General features: G+C 41.9%; 1 protein-coding gene and 1 long non-coding RNA gene across 2 annotated transcripts in view; one reads left to right on the top strand and one right to left on the bottom strand.

The window, feature by feature from the left end:
• Positions 1-22,721, top strand: part of LOC117508122 (disco-interacting protein 2 homolog C-like) — a 241,868-nt gene extending 219,147 nt beyond the window's left edge. Inside the window, exons 33-38 of the mRNA XM_034167783.1 lie at positions 4,029-4,090; positions 4,682-4,739; positions 14,669-14,743; positions 17,961-18,135; positions 18,227-18,350; positions 21,992-22,721. Of these exons, the coding sequence (XP_034023674.1) occupies positions 4,029-4,090; positions 4,682-4,739; positions 14,669-14,743; positions 17,961-18,135; positions 18,227-18,350; positions 21,992-22,244 (747 nt within the window). The 3' untranslated portion in view covers positions 22,245-22,721. The remainder of the gene's footprint in view (positions 1-4,028; positions 4,091-4,681; positions 4,740-14,668; positions 14,744-17,960; positions 18,136-18,226; positions 18,351-21,991) is intronic.
• Positions 5,255-23,978, bottom strand: LOC117508130. Its single transcript, XR_004559990.1, has 3 exons — positions 23,833-23,978; positions 10,699-10,706; positions 5,255-5,264 (listed from the first exon to the last, which is right to left on the bottom strand). It is a non-coding gene; the product is annotated as an uncharacterized LOC117508130 (long non-coding RNA).
• Positions 23,979-25,741: the final 1,763 nt, after the last annotated feature.

Raw genomic sequence — 25,741 nt, 5'->3', positions numbered from 1 at the left:
GCTTCACTGTCTTCACTGTGAACTGTGGCTTGAATTCAGACTTTGGGGGTCGTCTCACAAACTGTCTGTGGCCCTTGGACCCAAAAAGAACAATTTTACTATCATCAGTCCACAAAACATTCCTCCATTTCTCTTTAGGCCAGTTGATATGTTCTTTGGCAAATTGTAACCTCTTCTGCACATGTCTTTTATTTAACAGAGGGACTTTGTGGGGGATTCTTGCAAATAAATTAGCTTCACACAGGCGTCTTCTAACTGTCACAGCACTACAGGTAACACCAGACTGTCTTTGATCATCCTGGAGCTGATCAATGGGTGATTATGGTTATTCTTCTATCCATTTTGATGGTTGTTTTCTTCCACGCGTCTGTTTTTTTTTTTGTCCATTTTAAAGCATTGGAGATCATTGTAGATGAACAGCCTATAATTTTGTGCACCTGTGTATAAGTTTTCCCCTCTCCAATCAACTTTTTAATCAAACTACGCTGTTCTTCTGAACAATGTCTTGAAGGTCCCATTTTCCTCAGGCTTTCAAAGAGAAAAGCATGTTCAACAGGTGCTGGCTTCATCCTTAAATAGGGGACACCTGATTCACACCTGTTTGTTCCACAAAATTGATGAACTCACTGACTGAATGCCACACTACTATTATTGTGAACACCCCCTTTTCTACTTTTTTTTTTTACTAATAGCCCAATTTCATATCCTTAAGAGTGTGCATACCATGAATGCTTGGTCTTGTTGGATTTGTGATAATCTACTGGTACCTTGTTTCCCATGTAACAATAACAAATATACGCAAAACCTGGATTAATCTTTTTAGTCACATAGCACTACTATTATTCTGAACAGTACTGTATAAACTTGTAAATTTGCATGTAGACTCACCATCAACCATCAAGAGTATTCCTTTATTTTTTTTTTATATAATCCAGATCTTTGGAGTCACACAGCTCTGTGTGAGTTTAATCGAGGAATGTACCACAGTGCTGCCACGCACATTTTGTGGAACACATCCTCCATCTTCTTCGTCAAAAAGTGCAGCAGGGTTCTCCAGGACAGCTTGATTCAGCTGTGGCCAGCTCCCACAGATGGCTCAGTGGAGTTGTCAGTTTCCATACTGTGAAGTTGCATTTCTTGGGACTCTGCATTCGATCTGGAAAGTATTCACAGCGCTTCACTTTTTCCACATTTTTTCATGTTACAGCTTATTCCAATGGAGATTATGTTATAATGGAAATAAATGTTTTCCCCTCAAAATTCTGCTCACATCACTACATAATGACAACACGAAAAAAGGGTTTTTTTCGTTTTTTGCAAATTTATTAAAAATAATAAACTAATAAATCACACATACCTAAGTATTCACACCCTTTGCTCAATACTTTGTTGATGTACCTTTGGCAGCAATTACAACCTCAAGTCTTCTTGAATATGATGCCACAAGCATGGTGCACCTATCTTTGGGCGGTTTTGCCATTCCTCTTTGCAGCATCTCTCAAGCTCCATCAGGTTGGATGGAGAGTGTGGGTGCACAGCCATTTTGATTGGATTCTGGTCTGGGCTGTGGCTAGACCATTCAAGGACATTCACAGAGTTATCCTGAAACCAATCCTTTCATATCTTGGTTGTGTACATTGCTGCTTTCATCTTTCTCTCAATCCTGAAAAGTCTTTCAGTTCTTGCCGCTGAAATCATCCCGACAACAAGATGCTGCCATGACCATGCTTCACTGTAGGGTTTCCTCCAAACTGGCATTCATGCCAAAGAGTACAATCTTTCTCTCGTCAGACCAAAGAATTTTGATTCTTGTGGTCTGAGAGTCCTTCAGGTGCCTTTTGGCAAACTCCAGGCAGGATGCCATGTGCCTTTTACTAAGTAGGGATGCACCGATCCCCATTTTTTCACTTTCAATCCGATCCCGATACCCGAATTTGGATATCTGCCGATAACAATACTACTCTGATACCAGAGCTCTGTTTGCTTTAATATTATTATTATTATCATTATTGATAGTTTTATATGAGGATATTTTGTATTCCCACCTATACAGCTTTGTGATGAAGGGTTTGGAGGAGGATTTTCTTTAAAAGGAGACCTGAAAGTTCAGCTACAATTTGCCAGAAGGCACATCTCAGATGCAAGCCTAGATCTGATGTTTTGGTGAAATAATTAAGTCCTTTTTTAATAGACTTTTGTTGGCTTGTTTTTAAAGATTAAAAAGAGAAAAGACAGCGCTTTCTCTCTCGTTCCCTCTTTGTCTGGCTCTCTATCTCTCACTCTGACTCTCTGTCCTTCTCAATTTTCAATTTCAGTGGAGCTTTATTGACATGGGAAACATATGGTTACATTGTCAAAGCAAATGTTATACAGTAAAAATTAGAAATGAAGTCCTCTGTCTCTCTCTCGCTCACTTGCTCGCTCTCTGTCTCACTCCCTCTCTCTTACTTTCTCTCTCTCTTGCTCTCTCTGTCTCTCTCGCTCGCTCGCTCTCCTGCTAAGAGCGAACTTCGAACTTTTTGGAAACACAAAGCCTTTCAGCCCTAAAATAAACTGTAAATTTCCCAATGTATCATCAGCTACACTCATGCGAGGAAATCTGGATTAATACTGAAGAATTTTGATGGAGTTTTTTTCCCCATTCAGCAGATAGAAACTGTTTGGCTACGCTCCTCAGCTGCGCTCTGAGCTGCCGTTTCATAGCAGCGTTTCACAGCCTCAGGACACTGAAGCAGCTGACTTTTTAGCACACGTTTTCAGCAACAATTCAGTTCATTTTCTGGAAAATCAGTGCTTAGCGGTACAGGCAATTTGAACACGAGAGCTGGGCAGAAATTTGCCGCTACTCGTGACTTAGAACACTGCTCCTCGACTGCGGAACAGACCTTTCTCAAACAGCTCGGCTTCAGTTCAGAAACCTCACCCTCGCCTCCTCATGCTCAGCAGCAAACAGCAGAAAGCAAGCAGCAGTTGAGAGGCTTCACAGTGGCTCCTATCCAGCATAGGAAAACACCACAGGTTGTATTGGTGTTTTCCGATACTTTAGTTATGTTGGTACCAGAAGCCGATACCGATACTGGATTGGATCAGTTCCATCCTTATTACTAAGGAGTGGATTCCGTCTGGCCACTCTACCATACAGGCCTGATTGGTGGATTGCTGCACAGAAGGTTGTCTTTCTGGAAGGTTCTCCTCTCTCCACAGAGCTCTGACAGAGTGACCATCGGGCTCTTGGTCACCTCTCTGACTAAGGCCCTTCTCCCCCAATCGCTCAGTTTAGACGGTGGCCAGCTCTAGGAAAAGTCCTGGTGGATCCGAACTTCTTCCATTTATGGATGATGGAGGCCGCTGTACTCATTGGGACCTTCAAAGCAGAAGACATTTTTCTGTACCCTTCCCCAGATATGTGCCTCAAGACAATCCTGTCTCAAAGGTGTACAAACAATTCCTTTGACTTCATGCTTTGTTTGTGCTCTGACGTGCACTGTCAACTGTTGGACCTTATATGTAGACAGGTGTGTACCTTTCCAAATCATGTCAAATCAGCTGAATTTACCCCAGGTGGACTCCAGTTAATCTATAGAAACATCTCAAGGATTATCACTGGAAACAGGAGGCACCTGAGCTCAATTTTCAGCTTCATGGCAAAGGCTGTGAATACTTAGTGATTGCTTACTTTTTTCACATTGTCATTATGGGGTATTGTGTGTAGAATTTTGAGAAAAAAAATGAATTTCATCTATTTTGGAATAAGGCTATAACATGTGGAAAAAGTGCAGCACTGTGAATACTTTCTGGATGCACTGTGTATGTGAGCAGAGTGCTGTGATGAGAATTTCCAGTCATCTCTCACAAAGCTGTCTGGGACTCTCTCCTGAGTCACTGACAGTCTTATCTCTGTGTAACTGGCTCTTTATAATCAAACACCAAATAAAGGAAACAATGTGTACTTGCAGACAGCAGGAGCAGCACTGCTGAAAATGTAGGCTATATGAACATATCTGTTCACATGCGTATTTTGTCTGCAGGGAACTTCAGGGCCAGACCCCACGACTGTGTATGTGGACATGAGAGCGCTGCGCCATGACAGGTATAATAGTTGACTCTTAAGTACGACAGTATGTCAGAGTTAGGATGTTTATGAACAGAAATAGACTATAACATTCATAAGCATTTAATAATTAGCGTGTATTTACCAATGAACTGAGTTATTGTCGTCAGCTTAAAATGAGCCCTTCAATCTACATGATTCCTTTATATCTATGTGGGAGTGGGTCCCCTCATGGAGGCCACCATGTTGCAGTGCCATGTTGATACAGTAGCCTAAAAGGGACTTATTTTCTTGCTCCTGCTGCCACATTTTGCAGTGCAGCCAGAATACTGAAGAAAAAAGACCACTCAGTGTTTGCTCCTATATGTCACTGTTGCTAGTGCAGGCTAGCAGCCCTCATTTTTCTGAAATGTAGGATCACACATATTGCTTATCACAATAAGCATGAATCCCATTCACCAATGAAACAGATGCATGAATAGAAACAATATTGCTACTAGTAACGGCATGATGCAGTCTGCAAACTCATCACTAGATGACACTAATTCCTCTACGCTGTAGCTTTAATTAATATTGACCTTTACTTTATCTTCACTAATGGTCTTATTTGTGTCTCTGTGCATCTTTCAGGGTTCGTTTAGTGGAGAGAGGTTCTCCTCACAGTCTGCCCTTAATGGAATCTGGCAAGGTGAGTGCAGTTTAGAATTTAAGATTTACGGCAACTTGGCCTCATGGTGTTCACTTGCTGTGTCGCCACAACTTTACTGTCCTCGGATTTGACAGCAGGATAAATTAAATATTACATTGTTAAAACCTCTCAGAAGATGACATTAAACCCTACAGATGTCTGTTTATTTTACCCTGCGGGATGTTTTTTTGCAGCATGTGATCCTAAACTGAACTACTGCTCTAAAACATATCCACAGTGAATAAACTACAGGAACAAAAACACACTGAAAGGAGCGTGGGAACCAGCAGGATGCTGAATGACTGGAAGACTATTTCTGTGCTCAGCTGCATGTCCTCCCACACAAAGTGAGACAGCAGGGTTTGTGTCCATCATAAGCTTCGATCTATGCTTCACCCCAACTGTGGATAACACGAAATCCATTCACTGAAATCTGTCTTGGCCACAATGAACAAAACCTAAGTGCATTTAAATCACAGCTGTATAAAAATACACTTAAAGTGTTTCCAGACACACTCTGGTTGTCTCATGCTTTTGTCCTTTCACATTCACTTGTTTTGAGTCAGCTTTGTGTATTTCTGTGTAGGCTGTCAGTTGTCCAGGTGGTTTCCATAGTAGAGAAGCTTGAATCTTCGACTAGACTGGGTTGCTTGACGCGAGGACGTTTCGCTTCAAATCGCAGAAGCTTCCTCAGCAAATCCTGCTAAATAAGGGAGAGACACTCCTTTTCTTCTTGTCTCCGTCTCCTGTCTATCTGGTCTCTTTGTTCTCTGGAACTTCTGCACTTTGTCCAGGGACCATCGTGGGTACCCACATACTGTGAGGGCTTTCCGGACAAGTTGTTGTTCTTTAGCCCTTCCCTCTGCAGTTGTGGGCACCTGTAGGGCTCTGTGTTGAAGCGTCCTGATCACACCGAGCTTGTGTTCAAGGGGGTGGTTTTAGCCAAAGAGCAGATATTGGTCAGTGTGAGTTGGTTTTCTGTAAACCCCTGTCTGGAGCTGCCTGTTCTCTCCAATCGTAACATCACAGTCCAAGAAGGCTAAATGGTTGTTTCTGGTATCCTCACGTGTGAACTTGATATTGGAGTCCACCGAGTTGATGTGCTCTGTAAAGTCCTCAACCTCCTGTTGCTTGATTTTAACCCATGTGTCATCAACATATCTGAACCAGTGACTGGGAGAGATGCCCGTGAAAGACGTCAAGGCTGTCTTCTCCACTCGCTCCATGCAAAGATTGACCACAATGGGGGATACCGGAGACCCCATCGCACAACCATGAATCTGCCTGTAGTAATTCCCCCTAAGTTACCCACTAGAGGGGTAATTCAGACCACCCACTAGAGGTTACCCACTAGAGGGGTAACTCAGACCACCATGTGGAGAACACACAAGATTTTGTGAACAAGATCAAGTTACCTGCAGTGTCATTTGATGTGACTTCGTTGTTCACCTGCATCCTCACCGCTGAGGCCGCCTCAGCGGTGAGGCAGAGACTGCTGGAGGATGTGTCTCTACTTGAAAGGACCAAACTCACACCAGACCACATCTGCCAACTCTTGGAGATCGGTCTCAACACCACATATTTCCTGTTTAGGGGGAATTACTACAGGCAGATTCATGGTTGTGCGATGGGGTCTCCGGTATTTCCCATTGTGGCCAATCTGTACATCAATCAATCAATCAATTTTTTTTTTATATAGCGCCAAATCACAACAAACAGTTGCCCCAAGGCGCTTTATATTGTAAGGCAAGGCCATACAATAATGATGTAAAACCCCAACGGTCAAAACGACCCCCTGTGAGCAAGCACTTGGCTACAGTGGGAAGGAAAAACTCCCTTTTAACAGGAAGAAACCTCCAGCAGAACCAGGCTCAGGGAGGGGCAGTCTTCTGCTGGGACTGGTTGGGGCTGAGGGAGAGAACCAGGAAAAAGACATGCTGTGGAGGGGAGCAGAGATCGATCACTAATGATTAAATGCAGAGTGGTGCATACAGAGCAAAAAGAGAAAGAAACAGTGCATCATGGGAACCCCCCAGCAGTCTACGTCTATAGCAGCATAACTAAGGGATGGTTCAGGGTCACCTGATCCAGCCCTAACTATAAGCTTTAGCAAAAAGGAAAGTTTTAAGCCTAATCTTAAAAGTAGAGAGGGTGTCTGTCTCCCTGATCTGAATTGGGAGCTGGTTCCACAGGAGAGGAGCCTGAAAGCTGAAGGCTCTGCCTCCCATTCTACTCTTACAAACCCTAGGAACTACAAGTAAGCCTGCAGTCTGAGAGCGAAGCGCTCTATTGGGGTGATATGGTACTACGAGGTCCCTAAGATAAGATGGGACCTGATTATTCAAAACCTTATAAGTAAGAAGAAGAATTTTAAATTCTATTCTAGAATTAACAGGAAGCCAATGAAGAGAGGCCAATATGGGTGAGATATGCTCTCTCCTTCTAGTCCCCGTCAGCACTCTAGCTGCGGCATTTTGAATTAACTGAAGGCTTTTTAGGGAACTTTTAGGACAACCTGATAATAATGAATTACAATAGTCCAGCCTAGAGGAAATAAATGCATGAATTAGTTTTTCAGCATCACTCTGAGACAAGACCTTTCTGATTTTAGAGATATTGCGTAAATGCAAAAAAGCAGTCCTACATATTTGTTTAATATGCGCTTTGAATGACATATCCTGATCAAAAATGACTCCAAGATTTCTCACAGTATTACTAGAGGTCAGGGTAATGCCATCCAGAGTAAGGATCTGGTTAGACACCATGTTTCTAAGATTTGTGGGGCCAAGAACAATAACTTCAGTTTTATCTGAGTTTAAAAGCAGGAAATTAGAGGTCATCCATGTCTTTATGTCTGTAAGACAATCCTGCAGTTTAGCTAATTGGTGTGTGTCCTCTGGCTTCATGGATAGATAAAGCTGGGTATCATCTGCGTAACAATGAAAATTTAAGCAATACCGTCTAATAATACTGCCTAAGGGAAGCATATATAAAGTGAATAAAATTGGTCCTAGCACAGAACCTTGTGGAACTCCATAATTAACTTTAGTCTGTGAAGAAGATTCCCCATTTACATGAACAAATTGTAATCTATTAGACAAATATGATTCAAACCACCGCAGCGCAGTGCCTTTAATACCTATGGCATGCTCTAATCTCTGTAATAAAATTTTATGGTCAACAGTATCAAAAGCAGCACTGAGGTCTAACAGAACAAGCACAGAGATGAGTCCACTGTCCGAGGCCATAAGAAGATCATTTGTAACCTTCACTAATGCTGTTTCTGTACTATGATGAATTCTAAAACCTGACTGAAACTCTTCAAATAGACCATTCCTCTGCAGATGATCAGTTAGCTGTTTTACAACTACCCTTTCAAGAATTTTTGAGAGAAAAGGAAGGTTGGAGATTGGCCTATAATTAGCTAAGATAGCTGGGTCAAGTGATGGCTTTTTAAGTAATGGTTTAATTACTGCCACCTTAAAAGCCTGTGGTACATAGCCAACTAACAAAGATAGATTGATCATATTTAAGATCGAAGCATTAAATAATGGTAGGGCTTCCTTGAGCAGCCTGGTAGGAATGGGGTCTAATAAACATGTTGATGGTTTGGATGAAGTAACTAATGAAAATAACTCAGACAGAACAATCGGAGAGAAAGAGTCTAACCAAATACCGGCATCACTGAAAGCAGCCAAAGATAACGATACGTCTTTGGGATGGTTATGAGTAATTTTTTCTCTAATAGTTAAAATTTTGTTAGCAAAGAAAGTCATGAACTCATTACTAGTTAAAGATAATGGAATACTCAGCTCAATAGAGCTCTGACTCTTTGTCAGCCTGGCTACAGTGCTGAAAAGAAACCTGGGGTTGTTCTTATTTTCTTCAATTAGTGATGAGTAGAAAGATGTCCTAGCTTTACGGAGGGCTTTTTTATAGAGCAACAGACTCTTTTTCCAGGCTAAGTGAAGATCTTCTAAATTAGTGAGACGCCATTTCCTCTCCAACTTACGGGTTATCTGCTTTAAGCTACGAGTTTGAGAGTTATACCATGGAGTCAGACACTTCTGATTTAAAGCTCTCTTTTTCAGAGGAGCTACAGCATCCAAAGTTGTCTTCAATGAGGATGTAAAACTATTGACGAGATACTCTATCTCCCTTACAGAGTTTAGGTAGCTACTCTGCACTGTGTTGTTATATGGCATTAGAGAACATAAAGAAGGAATCATATCCTTAAACCTAGTTACAGCGCTTTCTGAAAGACTTCTAGTGTAATGAAACTTATTCCCTACTGCTGGGTAGTCCATCAGAGTAAATGTAAATGTTATTAAAAAATGATCAGACAGAAGGGAGTTTTCAGGGAATACTGTTAAGTCTTCTATTTCCATACCATAAGTCAGAACAAGATCTAAGATATGATTAAAGTGGTGGGTGGACTCATTTACTTTTTGAGCAAAGCCAATAGAGTCTAATAATAGATTAAATGCAGTGTTGAGGCTGTCATTCTCAGCATCTGTGTGGATGTTAAAATCGCCCACTATAATTATCTTATCTGAGCTAAGCACTAAGTCAGACAAAAGGTCTGAAAATTCACAGAGAAACTCACAGTAACGACCAGGTGGACGATAGATAATAACAAATAAAACTGGTTTTTGGGACTTCCAATTTGGATGGACAAGACTAAGAGACAAGCTTTCAAATGAATTAAAGCTCTGTCTGGGTTTTTGATTAATTAATAAGCTGGAATGGAAGATTGCTGCTAATCCACCGCCCTGGCCCGTGCTACGAGCATTCTGACAGTTAGTGTGACTCGGGGGTGTTGACTCATTTAAACTAACATATTCATCCTGCTGTAACCAGGTTTCTGTTAGGCAGAATAAATCAATATGTTGATCAATTATTATATCATTTACCAACAGGGACTTAGAAGAGAGAGACCTAATGTTTAATAGACCACATTTAACTGTTTTAGTCTGTGGTGCAGTAGAAGGTGCTATATTATTTTTTCTTTTTGAATTTTTATGCTTAAATAGATTTTTGCTGGTTATTGGTAGTCTGGGAGCAGGCACCGTCTCTACGGGGATGGGGTAATGAGGGGATGGCAGGGGGAGAGAAGCTGCAGAGAGGTGTGTAAGACTACAACTCTGCTTCCTGGTCCCAACCCTGGATAGTCACGGTTTGGAGGATTTAAGAAAATTAGCCAGATTTCTAGAAATGAGAGCTGCTCCATCCAAAGTGGGATGGATGCCGTCTCTCCTAACAAGACCAGGTTTTCCCCAGAAGCTTTGCCAATTATCTATGAAGCCCACCTCATTTTTTGGACACCACTCAGACAGCCAGCAATTCAAGGAGAACATGCGGCTAAACATGTCACTCCCGGTCTGATTGGGGAGGGGCCCAGAGAAAACTACAGAGTCCGACATTGTTTTTGCAAAGTTACACACCGATTTAATGTTAATTTTAGTGACCTCCGATTGGCGTAACCGGGTGTCATTACTGCCGACGTGAATTACAATCTTACCAAATTTACGCTTAGCCTTAACCAGCAGTTTCAAATTTCCTTCAATGTCGCCTGCTCTGGCCCCCGGAAGACAATTGACTATGGTTGCTGGTGTCGCTAACTTCACATTTCTCAAAACAGAGTCGCCAATAACCAGAGTTTGATCCTCGGCGGGTGTGTCGTCGAGTGGGGAAAAACGGTTAGAAATGTGAACGGGTTGGCGGTGTACACGGGGCTTCTGTTTAGGGCTACGCTTCCTCCTCACAGTCACCCAGTCAGCCTGCTTTCCCGGCTGCTCGGGATCTGCCAGAGGGGAACTAACGGCGGCTAAGCTACCTTGGTCCGCACCGACTACAGGGGCCTGGCTAGCTGTAGAATTTTCCACGGTGCGGAGCCGAGTCTCCAATTCGCCCAGCCTGGCCTCCAAAGCTACGAATAAGCTACACTTATTACAAGTACCATTACTGCTAAAGGAGGCCGAGGAGCATGGAGCGAGTGGAGAAGACAGCCTTGACGTCTTTCACGGGCATCTCTCCCAGTCACTGGTTCAGATATGTTGATGACACATGGGTTAAAATCAAGCAACAGGAGGATGAGGACTTTACAGAGCACATCAACTCGGTGGACTCCAATATCAAGTTCACATGTGAGGATGCCAGAAACAACCATTTAGCCTTCTTGGACTGTGATGTTACGATTGGAGAGAACAGGCAGCTACAGACAGGGGTTTACAGAAAACCAACTCACACTGACCAATATCTGCTCTTTGGCTCAAACCACCCCCTTGAACACAAGCTCGGTGTGATCAGGACGCTTCAACACAGAGCCCTACAGGTGCCCACAACTGCAGAGGGAAGGGCTAAAGAACAACAACTTGTCCGGAAAGCCCACGTTGGTCCCTGGACAAAGTGCAGAAGTCCCAGAAAACAAAGAGACCAGATAGACAGGAGACGGAGACAAGAAGAAGAGGAGTGTCTCTCCCTTATTTAGCAGGAGTAGGGGAAAAACTACAGAGGATCTTCAGACAGCACAAAATCCCAGTTTACTTTAAACCGGTTAACACCTTGAGACAGAAATTAGTTCACCCTAAGGACATGATCCCTAGTTACAAACAGAGCAATGTAGTGTACTCTATCAGATGTCAGGAAAACTGTAACGAACACTACATAGGTGAGACGAAGCCACCTTTACACAAAAGGCTATACCAGCACCGCAGAGAGGGCACCAGTGGACCTCAGTCTGCAGTTCATCTCCACCTTAAAGACACTAACCACACGTTTGAAGACAAGGAAGTTAAAATATTAGCCAGAGAGAAGAAATGGTTTGAGAGAGGGGTCAAGGAGGCATTCTTTGTGAAACGTTTGAAACCCAGCCTTAACCGGGGAGGGGGTCTGAGACACGCTTTATCCCCTGTTTACAATGGGGTACTCAGGTCAAAGCAGTTTCAGTCTTTTGTTCATGGTAATGAGTCATTCACGTCATCAGCAGAGTTGTCAAGGAAGCCACAGATGCCCTGTCATTAGGAGGGTGCTAACTAGAGCACAATAGGTTCTAATTAGAGCTGTTGTTTAGTCACTAGCCTTAGCAGTCCGCCTCTCGGTAGGAGGGGTCTGGTTAGGTTTAAAACTCCAGCTTTTGTGACTTTGGATCATTCTTCTCGACAAGAGTCTTGACAGAAGTCAGACCACCAGAGCAAGAATTTTAGCTGAGGAAGCTTCTGCGATTTGAAGCGAAACGTCCTCGCGTCAAGCAACCCAGTCCAGTCGAAGATTCAAGCTTCTCTACTCAGCTTTGTGTACCTTTAAAAAAAATGTAAAAATGTGATGCTTTTGTAGCTGAGATTATAAGGCAAGGCCATTGTGTGCTTGTTTGTTTTTGACAGCAACTTATAATGTCTAAATATGTAACAGGAAAGTAAGACTCTTGAAAGTGATTATTGCATTGCAAATCAGTTAATTAGTACAAAAATATAATATGGCATACAGAGTCAGTTAATTCATTAGGGTCCCTTCACACATAGTGTGTAGTTTGGGCGGCGTTTGGAGGAAAACGGCGAAACAGCGCAAAACAGTTTGAAATTAGCACACCACGAAACATCGCGCTGACGGGCAGGCATGCACCAACCCAGTGCGAGAGTTCATGTATGTCTTTGAAGTCGTGTAGACGTCTTTCAGGCAGGAACACACAGTGCCAGCTGTGGCACACAGTGCCAGCTGCGGAAGTATTACAAAAAAAATTAAAATCACACATCATATAAAAACACCACATTTATCAAACAAGCAATACAAATATGATCCGTCTGTTCCTCTGTAAATGACCCATGGTCACAGACATGCAGTCATGAAATGACATGAATGACAAGCAGTTCACTTGTTTCATTCATGTCCACATCTGCTGGCGCGTCTCCAATCAGTCGCACACACGTCTTGTGGAGGACGCGCCACAGGATACGGCGTCATGTGGAACAGAGCTCACGTACGTGGGTGACGTGACAGTGAGATCGCCTGCTGCATATTCTGATCAGTCCGTTTCAACCTGGGAGCAGCTTGTCCGCGTGCACGCCATCAGCACGCTTGCTCGCTGCAGCATGTCGCCACAATGATATGTTTTTATTTATGTCCACTTGATAACAGCAAACAGACACACACGTGTCACAGTGGGAAGATGTTTGTCCATGTCCGTCCAAACACAGTACATGATGTCCAGCTGGAATGTCCAGATCCACAGACTTCCACAGCTGCTTCAGCGGGAGGACACACCTCCTGTCATCTGAGCGCACACCCCAAAGCCACACTCATGTGGGACTTAGACAGATTTCTCTGTGAGTACGAAAGTGATTGTCTGCAGTCTGCTGTCGTGCCAAGAGTGCGACTGGCCACACATTTTCTAAGTGCCATAGGAGCGGTGTTAGATGTTCATGCGTGTCACCTGGAATTTGGCCGGCACCTGCCGCGAGAGGGTGCAATGGGTTCGCACAGCGCACACTTTGCTTTCACATGCTTGTGTGTGCAAATAGGCAAGTAGTTGTAGCAACAGGGGTATGAGGCATTGGAGGCAGGGCCAACATTACACGGTTTGCGCATGATTCCTGCATCACGTGCACTAAGTGTGCACTTCATCCAAACTTTGCACCATGTGTGAAGGGGCCCTTAAGGATGAAATAATAAGATCCCTGTTGAAGGCTGATAAGATGAGAACCTCCCAGTTTTTTACTTTATTTAGTCAAACCACAATGCAAATACAAAATGATGTCCTTAAAATAGATTGTTGACAACATGGCTAAAATTGACTGATATTAAGGCATGTGTTAATTATACACCAGTAAACCATTTTGTGGGGGGTGTATGTAGGAATCAACCTCTTCGTCTGTCCATGACTCTTGTAAGTGCAAAACGTACTAAAACTTCACACATTGGTATTACACCATATGCCACTGTGCATGAATGGAAAAAAATTCTGGTCTAAGGGCTGATAGTTGTAGTAGCTGGTAGTTTTGTGTTTGATTGATGCTTCATACTATATGATACTGAAGTTGTACTGGAGGTGCAACTCCCCCTAAGTCACTAAAAGGATTTCGGTCAAAATTCACGCAGTGATGTCACGCCCTGTGAAATAGTACATGAAGAAAAATATTTCTGGTCAAATGCCTTCAAGAGGATTTAATTGGATCTTTTTTAACACATCATATTTGTCAATAACATACAAAGGCTTACCAGTTTATTAATGTTATTATATTATGGCAGAAGATTATTTTGTCTTCTTGCTCACAGATCTCTACTTTTAATCCGCTTCAGTCCTGACTCCAAACAGGTCTGTTCTGAGTTTTAAGATTTTTACGAGCAGAGATGCTGTCATTAAATGTGACTGAACTCTCAAATCTCAGACTCTTTTTAACTTCCACTGAAATGACCATTTTGCTCCACAGTGCTCAAACTGATTTCAATGCTTCATTGAAGGCAGTGCTGTGAGGACATAAATTTTGGAGTTTGGTGTGACAGATCTTTTTTTCGCCCACAGTCTCACAAAGTGATGACATCATGTCTCATGACTGGTCCTTCATTCAGCCCAGTTTTGACTCACTGCATGTAGGAAGAAGGAAAAAATATTTGTTTTCTGCTTTATTCTTTCTTGAAATGCGTCATGAACAGTGATTCACAGCTTTTGTTTTTTGTTTTTTTGTGTTTCTTTGCATGTTTTTGTTTTGAGGGTGGTGCGGGGAGTAATCAGACCTTCCAGTGTCCCTTTAAATTAAAAGAAACTGTCTAATTTCTTCCGCTTTGGGATGACGATATGAACTGGCTCTTGACTACGTATAACCTGAAACATATCAAATTTTAACAGCTCTGTCTATTTTTGGAGTTTTATTCATGCTGAAACCAAAGAAGTGACTAACATGGAAGTGGTAACCATGGTGACTTTTTTTCTTAAGATCCTACCCGGGGTACGCATCATCATCGCCAACCCAGAGACTAAAGGCCCGCTGGGAGACTCGCATCTCGGAGAGGTAACCAGACACTTGTTGCTCCCCTTCGTCTTTTCCCATCTCTCTCTACTTCTTCTCATCTCCATATTTTCCAGACCATATTTTGCACCGGAGTATGAGTTCCTCACTAAATGCACATAATAATGTTAGCCTTAGCTTAGCTGCCCCACTCTGTTGCAGTTGTGGTTGTCCCACAAAGGGCAATCATGGCTTCTTCTTCTTGTCTTATGGTGGATGGCATCCAGGTTACAGGTGAATTAATGACACCTTCAGCCCTTTGTGATAAGACAGTCAGTCCCACACTCTGATACAGGAGCAGCTTTCAGTTGTCATGTGTGTACAGTGCCATCTTGTGGCGTAGATGAGAATGCAGTATATTTTTTACATAATATGGAGTTGCGTCAGGAAGGACATCTGGTGTAAAAATTTGTTCAAATCAACATGCAGATCCACCTAGCCACCATCCTGTGGTGACCCCTAGTGAAAACAAAGGAGAAGCTGAAGGGACCTACTTACGCTGTGTTGAAGTATAAGTTCCAGGACCAAAGTTTTTAAAAAGTGATTTGTACTCCAGAAAATGCAACACTTTTCTTTTATGTTTATTTCCAGATATCAATCAAGGTTTCTGTGTGTGCATTTAATGCATGTGACTCCTGCCCTGTGAAATGGTTGCTCTTCACCATGTTTATAATGAGACAGCAGTACTCACTACTCACCACATCACTGTTGAATTTTTTTTTCAAGATAGTGTACAACAGTGACTTTGCAGAACTACTCCAGAAAACCACATTTACAGATTGAAAATGCCTCTGACCAAGATTATAGCCAGACTAGAAGCCACATTTTTTTGTTTGTCCAACATATAGAGAGAGCTCCTAGACCTGTTCAAAGGCTCTGACTGCCGTTCCTTCTGCTCAATGTGAGGTGGTGAGGGGGAGAGGGGTAGAAGGCTAGAGTGCCTTAATTGACATAGTGGTGACATGATGAGTCGGAAAAAAAATGGTCACGTGGCTCATGGTGTTATCTTGGTGCCAAAATAGAGTTCACTGTTAATCTGTCTGCATGGAAATCCAACTATTTTATTTATTTAAAGTAAGACCCTTCGGCTGCTCCCTTGTTTGCACTCAGGGTCGCCACAGCAAATCCAAGGTGGATCTGCATGGTGAATTGGCACAGGTGCCAGATGCCCTTCCTGACGCAACTCCACATTACATGGAGAAATGTGGTAGGGATGGGATTTGAACCGGGAACCTTCCACACCGAAACCAAGTGCATTAACCACTTGGCCACCACCCCTAGCTATTTTATTTATTTATTTTATTTATTTGCTGAAAATGCTAGGTTGTTGTGCATTTGGAGGCACAAATAGACACAACAAGGGGTTCAAGATATACAGATTCCCTTCAGATCTGAACAGAAGAAAAATTTGGAAAAATAAAGTCAGCTGTGTGGGATGGAAGTGACATCATCATCAAAGTTTTGAGAGGTAAATTTATTGTTTAGTCCCATGTACAGTAAAACTCACCTAAACCGTCATCATATAAACCAGATATTTACAGTCACTAGACAAAAAAAGTCCCAAAGTTTTTGTATTGTTTTCCATGTAATAAACACCGTATATCAAAGTCAAAGTCAAAGTGAACTTTATTGTCAATCTAGCCATGCAACAGTACATTACACAGAAGACTGAAATTGTGTTTCCCCAGACTCCAAATGTGCAGTAACAGAGGCTAAATTAGACATACAACTAAATACAACTGAAATTTCATCTGTGCTGTATGTCGAGCATGTATAGCATATTTGACAATAAAGTTGACTTTGACTTTGATATAGACTGGACATGAGACATCACTAGGACATAAAATGCAAATAATATCAGTAACAGAACAACAATCAGCACGCCATATAGACAACAGTGAGCATACATTTCCAGGGCTGTCATAGTGTTTCAGAATGTAGTCGGTTGAGGTATGTTACTGGAGTGCAGTAGTACTGAGTACTATTGCATATAATGGATTTTATATAATGGATTTTGTATAATGGATTTTCACTCACATCAGATAAAATGTCCTGTCCGATCGCAGTGTATTTCCTTTAAAAACCCAGAGCAGTCTGGACGTGCACAGTAACAGAGGTACAAATTAAAGTTTAGCGCTCTGACACTCCGATTTGAAGAAAGTGGGACCGGAGTCATTTCCGTGATTAAAAGCCCAGCCGTTCATTTTTTTCATACCGTGTTCCGACTCGGACCTGAAGCCTGGATCTGTTAAATCAGATGCAAAAGGCTGTGATTTGACACTTTTCTGCTTTCACTGCTTCGTCTACCATCACTTTATAATAGTTTTTGCAGTGCACACGCTGATTAAAAATGGATCAGAAAAGTCCGCACATTTACAGGATGAAGTTGTTAAAAGAGGAAATTGTACCTTTGATTTGCAGGTGATGATTGTAGAAAGAAAAGCTTGTTGAGGGTCACATTAGTCCAAAATAAAGCATAATCCAGAGACTGAGAACTTCAAAACTGTCAAACACGTCATTGTATGACACGGAATTACAGCTGTGCAGCTGCATAAATCAGGCTATATATTAATTAAATAAGTCATCATAAATAGTCAATTTATGTAAATTTGATAGCTTAACTATTTTTATATTTATTTTGATAGCACCTGTACCTGAATGTGTTGCTGTATGTGGGTAAATGCTTTAAAAAAATGTTGAAAAAATAAAAGGTTCATTCAGTAGTTCAGTGTAGTTGGACCAACATGGCGCCATGTTCTGAGTTGATGCCACTCTCTCAAATTAAGGCACCCTGGAGAAGGTAGGTTTGAGGAGGAGATGCTAAGGAGGGAAGCTTTGTTTACATTCTGAAGTGTGGCACAACTGTTGCATTTAGTAGCAGAGAAATAATTTATCGCACCTTCAAAACAACAAAAGACTCGAAGGACCAGCATAACCATAGAACGGCCGAAATGTTTCGTATCATTAATGTCTCGTCTGGCTGCTTTAGGCTTTGAATTTTCTTTGTTTTTGTGTTTATCCATAAGACACTCATGTGTTATGTTCCTTTGCTAGATTTAAGATTTAATGGATGACATATGTCCAAAATAAAAAAGGAATCCATCTGTATACTCAATGTTTATATATCAAATCTTCTAAATCTAAGCATGTGTTCCTATCTGTGGTTCAAGTCATTAGATTTCTCAGAAATACTCTCCCATTTGGCCTCTTTTTTCTGCAGATCTGGGTGCACAGTGCTCATAACGGCAGCGGTTACTACAGCGGTTATGGTGAGGAAGTTCTGCAGTCGGATCATTTTAACTCCAGACTCAGTTTTGGAGACACACAGACAGTCTGGGCCCGAACCGGCTACCTGGGCTTTCTCCGCCGCACTGAGCTTACAGATGCTCACGGAGGTACATTCCTGTTGCATGTGTATATACATAAGTTTGTTCACACTGCTCAGCACAGAAAAATGAGCAACACATCTTCCTGTTTTGTGATCAGAGAGACATGATGCGCTGTTTGTGGTGGGAGCTCTGGAGGAAGCCATGGAGCTACGCGGAATGAGGTATCATCCCATTGACATCGAGACCTCTGTCATCCGCGCGCACAAGAGCATCATGGAGTGGTGGGTCCTGGTTTCATATTACTGGTGTCCCTCAAAGTTGTGTCCCGGGCCCTCTTTTATATATTACTAGCTGAATGCCCACCCCAGAGTGGGATTGATACAGAGACTGAATTGAAAACAAAGCTATCACCTCCCGCTTATCCCAGATTCTATATAACTGTTAGGGTGCATCTAAAGCAGCCTTTAAAAAAGGCACCTGCTATTATTACTAAAACTACTACTACTACTATGCTCCTGCTACTTGCAAAAACGAAGAGGTCAAAGTTCAAAGGAAAAAGAAGAGAAAACAAAAGTATGACACCAACCTTTTAGCAGACTTGCCATTGATCATGATGCAACCCAAAAGTGTCCCTCTCCATAACTAAAGTGCTCAATAGTCTGTCACTCAGTCTGTCTCAATAGTCTGTCACTCACTTTTCTTTAGACAAGTCAGGGGATGGAAACATGAACATTTCCGAGTCACTGAATATGTCTTGGACTTTATTTACATCAATTATTATGAAATACAAAAGTTTCTTTATGCTATATGTGAAATTTTATGTGTGCCAAATTTGGCTCAGTTCTGAGGTGCTGTTTGGACAGGAGAGGGTCATATACCAGCCCAATCTCATGCTTTTTGTTGTGCTCCCATCACAAAATGAGTCACATTTTTGTGCCCTTTTTTTTCTTGCTATTTCTAACCCTACCCTAACCATAACCTAATGCTCTCCCTTCCTGTAATGCTAACCATAATCCCCCCAGTCACCCCCCGTCACCCCGCATTTTGTACTCCCGTCACGAAAATGTATCACGAACCAAAGATTAATTTACTTTTCATGATGCCATCATGAAATGGCATGAGATTGGGTTAACATATGCACATGTACAGTTGTCTCTTATCAATCAATCAATTAATCAGTTTTTTATATAGCGCCAAATCACAACAAACAGTTGCCCCAAGGCGCTTTATATTGTAAGGCAAGGCCATATAATAATTATGTAAAACCCCAACGGTCTCTTAGTATACAGATTTACATTCTTAGGGATCTTGGTATACATTTTCTTTGCTGCACTGATGACACCTGTCTCTAGGTATCTTCAAGGTTAAGAGTTTGGTTGTTAATCTTGATGGGCCACTGTTGGCACACATCAGCAGTATCACTTGGTCTGTGTAGCCTCCAGTTGACTGATGACTTGACTCTCAAACTGATGGTTCACAGTGTTTAATTGAAAACTGTGTCCTTGTCCGTGCACAGAGTGAACACACCGAAAGAGCTAAAAGAAATGACTAAACAAACACACACCGTAAGTGCTAAAAGAAATGAATAAACAAACTTTCAGAATTCAGTGCTTTAACTACTGTCAATTAACAAGAATAACACATTAAACCGTCCCTCTAAATTTAAATAAATGACCAATTTCTCACAGCTATTAGCATTACTGATGTAGCTTAGTTAGCATTCATGCTAGCCCAAAAACCATGATATAAAAGGAAATCAAAGTACAAAATAGGCCACAAAGCTGCTCCAGGGTGATCTGCACAAACCTTGTGCCTCCATCAACCATGGTTTTGTAACTTTTGTAACATAAAATCTGCCTTTTAACTATAACTTTATCGACCTTTTTACTGCTCCATTGCACTGTACGTCCTTTTCCTGTCCTTCAAAATAAAAGCATTGCAGAAACACAAGTCCAAAAGACACCTTCAAAAATGTGATGGAACTCCTCCGCACGTCTGTCTTAATGTGCTGAAAAAGTGCTGATGTCCACGTCTTTACACAATTCCTGTGCTAGTCAGATGACGTACCGGATCAAGACAGCGTCCAGTTTAGAAATGAACGGCACATTCCACTGTTACAGGAGTTTTTGTCATGGAAAGAGGAGCGGTGGAGCCGCATGGCGCAAAGCAGCGCCGTGATGAAGCCTTCCAGGACATGTTGGGGCATGTCCAGTTCATGCACAATGCACAATCACAATCGGATAATCATACGACTGAAAAGCAACCGGAATCCATCTGAAATCCACCTGAAAGCTGTCCTGTGAGACCAACACCGAGGTGGTTTTGTGCCGCGTAATGAACGGCTCCGTGGCGCGTCCCTCCGCTTTTCTTTCTATGAAAAAAACTCCTGTAACAGTGGAATGTGCCGAAAAAGTGCTGATGTCCACGACTTCTGCCTTTTTGTGAAAGTCAGACGAGGTCCCGGATCAACAAAGCCTTCACGTTGGAAATGATCTGGTTGTTTCAGCGGGGTCTGAGCATGTCGTTCGGTGCTGGGAGCGCGCCGCGCTCTCAGTAGTTGTGGGCCGTCCTTAAAGCAGCAGTAACACTCCTTAATCTGTATAATCCCCATAAAATCGTCCCTGAAAGCCATATTAATTTTCCGAAGGGTGTCCACCTGGAGGTCTCTCACAGTTTCTGGAAAAAAATTGATGCAGCAAAGCTCCAAATCGTTCAGACATTTATTCGCAATAAAAATCCGACGAGAGGGGTGGACCACTGCTCACACAAAGCCGGCTCACAGGCGAATGACGCAACCGACAGGAGTGAAAAAACTCACGCATGCGCACGAAGGTTCAAGCTTGTCTCATGCAATCACACGTGATTCAAATCCATATGGTTTTTGAAAAAAATAAAAAGGTCCGATACTTTTCTAACAGACCTCGTATGTATGTATGCTTCGCTCATATAACTGTCTATAACTTTCAACTGGTCCAGAACTCAGCTGCCTGGGACCAGAACCAGAGCCTCTGCTGCTGAGTAGATCACAGTTGTTTCTCAATACTTACAGTGGGTCCCAGTTAAATGCTGTATTCTCCTTCTTATTTTCAAGCCAGTTTGGCATCTCTATATCTCACAGATCTTCACCTCTTCACACCTCGTCGGTAGTGTCAGATCTTCTTCTGCCACTCTTCTCATTACATCTCTTGCTCACCTAACCCCCCCACCCCCCTGGAATTGTCTACCACAATAATTCTGAAACACTGAGTCTCTCCTACATTTAAATCCTGTCTTAACAGTCATCTTATTGAAGTATCTTATTTTGTAGAACCTGGATCCAGTGGTTTTCCTCAATTCATTATGCATGATCCCCTGTTCAAACCCCAGCCTGACTGAAAAATCACTGAGGACCCTTGGGCAGGGTCCTTAATCCCTAAATTGCTCCCAGTGTGTAGTGAGCACCTTGTATGGCAGCACCCTGACATCAGTGTGTGAGTGTGTATGGGTGAATGTGAAGCATCATTGTAAAGCGCTTTGAGCTTCTGATTCAGATGGAAAAGCGCAATGTAAATTCAACCAATTTACTTTATTTTCCAATATGACGTAAATCGGGGTATGAAAATCTTGCTTTATATCTTTCTTTTTTTAGCCGTCTGGTTATTTTTCTTTTCTTATTATATGGTAATGTGTCAGCATATGCTATGCAATACAGCATATGCTGTTCAACTGGCGGCTAAAGAGCCGTCAAAAACAACGAAGACTGAATACTGACCTGATTCTTCATGAATGTAACATTTCTTCGTTAAGGCTGTTTGTGTAAATAGGTGGCTGTTTTCTAACAAGCTTTTACAAAATGTGTTTTTGAACTAACAGAGTTTGCCTACTTCTAGGCAGCTTAAATAAATATTTGCACCTGTAACCGTGTAAAATCTGTGCCCTGCAGTGCGGTGTTCCCCTGGACCAACCTGCTGGTGGTGGTGGTGGAGCTGGAGGGCTCAGAGCAGGAAGCACTTGATCTGGTTCCCATGGTTACCAAGGCAGTACTGGAGGAACACTACCTGATCGTGGGTGTCGTTGTGGTGACAGACATTGGCGTTATCCCCATCAACTCCCGTGGCGAGAAACAGCGCATGCATCTCCGTGATGGCTTCTTACAAGACCAGCTAGACCCCATCTACGTGGCCTACAACATGTAGCCTGAGTGCATGTACGACTGTGCGTCTGTGTGTGCGAGCGAAAGTGAGCGAGCATGTGTTTTTATGAAAGTGCCCATCGGCATTGTTGTTCATTTATTTCCCAAAATCAAGATGTACTGTATTTTTGAACCTGCATATGGCGTGATCGAACTCGTCGGTTTTCTTTAAAGTCGTGTCGTTGGGATCGAGTGACTTGACTGAGTTGGTTGGTGACAGTTTGAGCATTTTTACATTCCCCTCCATTGACTCTCATGACCGTTACAGGAGCTCGTCACTGTAGGACGCCTTATGGGAACACTGTGTAAGTGACGATAGTTCTAGTTGTCACAATGTATGTCATCTCTCCAAGGTTTTTTAGGAGGTCAAATAGAGCGAGATAAATAATAGACTCTGTCTCTGTCATCATGTTTACTGCTCAAAGTGCAACTCCCCAATATGTGGTATTATTTCAGTTAGAACAGGGGCACCCAGATTATTGTAAAAATATAAATACTGTAAATAGACATAATAATCTATATGGAAAGGAACCTAAAACACGAGGACGTGTCATAGCCCCTATAATGCAGCTCGCTCCACCCGCACCCTGTGTGTGTGTGTGTGTGTGTGTGTGTGTGTGTGTGTGTGTGTGTGTGTGTGTGTGTGTGTATACACGTGTGTGTCCATCTGTCCGTCTGCTCATGTGTGACAGGGACATTTTATCAATTTCGTTGTGACTCACAAACTAGTTTTATCCTCAGATGTTTATGTACAGCAGAACACTAAATGTGTACCTGGTCACTGGATTTCCTGCCATGAAAATACACAGTGTACCGTAATAATGTTTGGTTATCTTTTATCCTTTTGTTTGTACTGTGAAGGTGAAGGTCACCCTGCTGTTGCGGCCATATAGTGAGTGATCCCATCTAGTGACACATTGGAACTGAAAGAAGTCCTAAAACAGACACAAAATTACAGTAGAAGCTTTCCAGTTAATCAAAAACATAAACTTATTGCACACTGCAAAAATGTTACCAAGTATATTTGTATAATTTCTAGTAAGATTTCCAGTAATTTCTTATGTACACTTAAATCTGAAATAAGGTTTATAGGATGCATTAAAAAACAAGTCCTCATATCTTATTGAAATTTCTATGAAGTGATTGTCTCTTATATTAGTTGTAGATTAGACCTTTAACTAGAAGTTAGACAAATATACTTGGCAAGTTTTTGAGTTTTTACAGTGTACCCAATGCTTCAAACACAGATGACAACTTTTTGACATATTTTTGTGACCATCTCACACGGAGTATTACTCAAGTTTGTAAAACAAAAAACAAAACAAAACAAAAAAGAAAACAATGGCTGGAGATAACTTCACCACTGATAAAGGAGAATTCCACTTACGTAGAAACTAGGCATTCTTTTTAGGTGGTTTGTTTATTGGGGCGGGGGGATTTTTTTTTTTATTTGGGACAAAACTGTATTTAATTATTGCATTATTTATAGCACAAATGTGTTAGCAAGCAGAAGCTAATGAGCTAATGTTATTGTTTGAGGCTAAATTAAGTCACCGTAAGCTCCTTCTTTTTGTCACTGAACAGATGAAAACAATTAGAAGTGCCCGGATGTGCAAACTGCTTCAATGCAGAGCTAAATGTGTGGACGTTTACCTCACTAAATGCAAATAATCTTTTAGAACATCCTATTCCACAGTTAGCCTTACATTAGCCTCGCCATCCTCCTCTGTTGCAACCAGTGATGCCCGTAACGCGTTACTCAGTAACGACCACTTTTTTTAGTAACGAGTAATCTAACGCGTTAATCTTTCCAAATCAGTAATCAGATTAAAGTTACTTCTCCAAGTCACTGTGCGTTACTATTATTTTTGCATTATGGGTCGATAGCAGCATTAAACTTGGTCTGAGGGCAAGGGGTCGGGGTTCGACTGAACTACACACTTTAAGCGAGCTGTGAGCTTTTCATCTGCGTTTTTCTGCAACAGCTACGACTCGTCCTCACCTCTTAAAGCACAGTGACAACAGCACACCTGCACTGAGCTTTACAAAGACATTTTTATGTTTTTTTTCCTCCGAGCCGCTCCATATCTGCTGCTAAAAACAGCTGATCCTCCGCGACGTGTCAACAACTAACACTATTTTCCACTCAAATGCACCTAATCTCTCTCTCTGAGGAGCACATGATGTGAAAACGCAATAAAACTTTCTTACCTGTAAATCTGGTCATGTTTTCTGCATAAATAAATGTTATCCATTCTTTGTGCTCAAACGCCAAAGCAGGGGCGAATCCAGATGGAATGGGGGCGTGGGGCAAGGATGTGCCCCCCCACAACACCCCTAGATTAAAGGTCCAGATTTGAAGCTTATTTTTACTACAACTACTAATACTACTTAAAATAATAATAAGAATTTCGACAAGTAAAATGTTTAGAGAGAATTTAAATGTTAGAAAAATGTTAGAATGAATTTAATAGTTACATTTATAAACAATGTAGGTTAGAAATTGCAAGTTTTACTGTTACAGTGCTGTCAACAGTTAAATATGAGGTCAAGAAAGAGGTCTTTATTTTACTTTTTATAAAACAAGTATTTATTTTCATTGAAGCCAAGAAAGGGTGACTATAAAGTGAGTTTTGGCAAAACAAGTATCATTGTCATGTTGAGGTGGCAGAGGGTTGTTGTCGGCAGCTGGGGAAAGTAACTAAAAAAGTAACTAGTAATCTAACTTAGTTACTTTTCCAATTGAGTAATCAGTAAAGTAACTAAGTTACTTTTTCAAGGAGTAATCAGTAATTGGATTACTTTTTCAAAGTAACTGTGGCAACACTGGTTGCAACTGCTATCAAGTGGCATACCGTTTTCGAAGACCCAGCCCTACAGCCTCATCCTGATCAGTGTATAGCAGTCACGTGTAGATGCTGCTATCCTGTGGCTGTAGATGATAATGCAGTAGTTTGATTTGAAATATAAGTCACAGGACCAGCCAAACAAGTAAAAAAGCGTGACTTGTAGTGTGGAAAATACAATATGACAATCCATCCATCCATTTTCTTCCGCTTTATCTGGAGTCGGGTTGCGGGGGCAGCAGCTCAAGCAAAGCCGCCCAGACCTCCCGATCCAAACACACCAACCCCCAGCTCCTCCGGGGGAACCCCAATGTTACCAAATCCTATTCTCATTAAAAAAAAAAAAAATCTGCATATGTAAGTAAGTATCTAAGTAAGGCTCCTCCCTTGTTTTTCACTCGTCACCACAGCAGACCCACGATGGATCTGCATGTTGATTTGGCACAAGCTTTGCACAGGATGCTCTTCCTGAAGCAACTCCATATTACATGGAGAAAGGTAGCAGGGGCGGGATTTGAACTAGGAATCTTCTGCACAGAAACCAAGCGCTCTAACCACTTGGCCACCACCCCAATCTCTGCATATGTACAATAAAAAAGTAAATAAATCATTTTCCTCATTAAATTTCTACAGGCTGTTACAGAAAACAGTATTT

Source organism: Thalassophryne amazonica, chromosome 1, assembly GCF_902500255.1.
Source record: "Thalassophryne amazonica chromosome 1, fThaAma1.1, whole genome shotgun sequence".
Lineage (NCBI taxonomy): Eukaryota > Metazoa > Chordata > Actinopteri > Batrachoidiformes > Batrachoididae > Thalassophryne > Thalassophryne amazonica.
The sequence above is the reverse complement of the archived record's forward strand: the minus strand, read 5'-3'. Positions and strand labels throughout refer to the sequence as shown.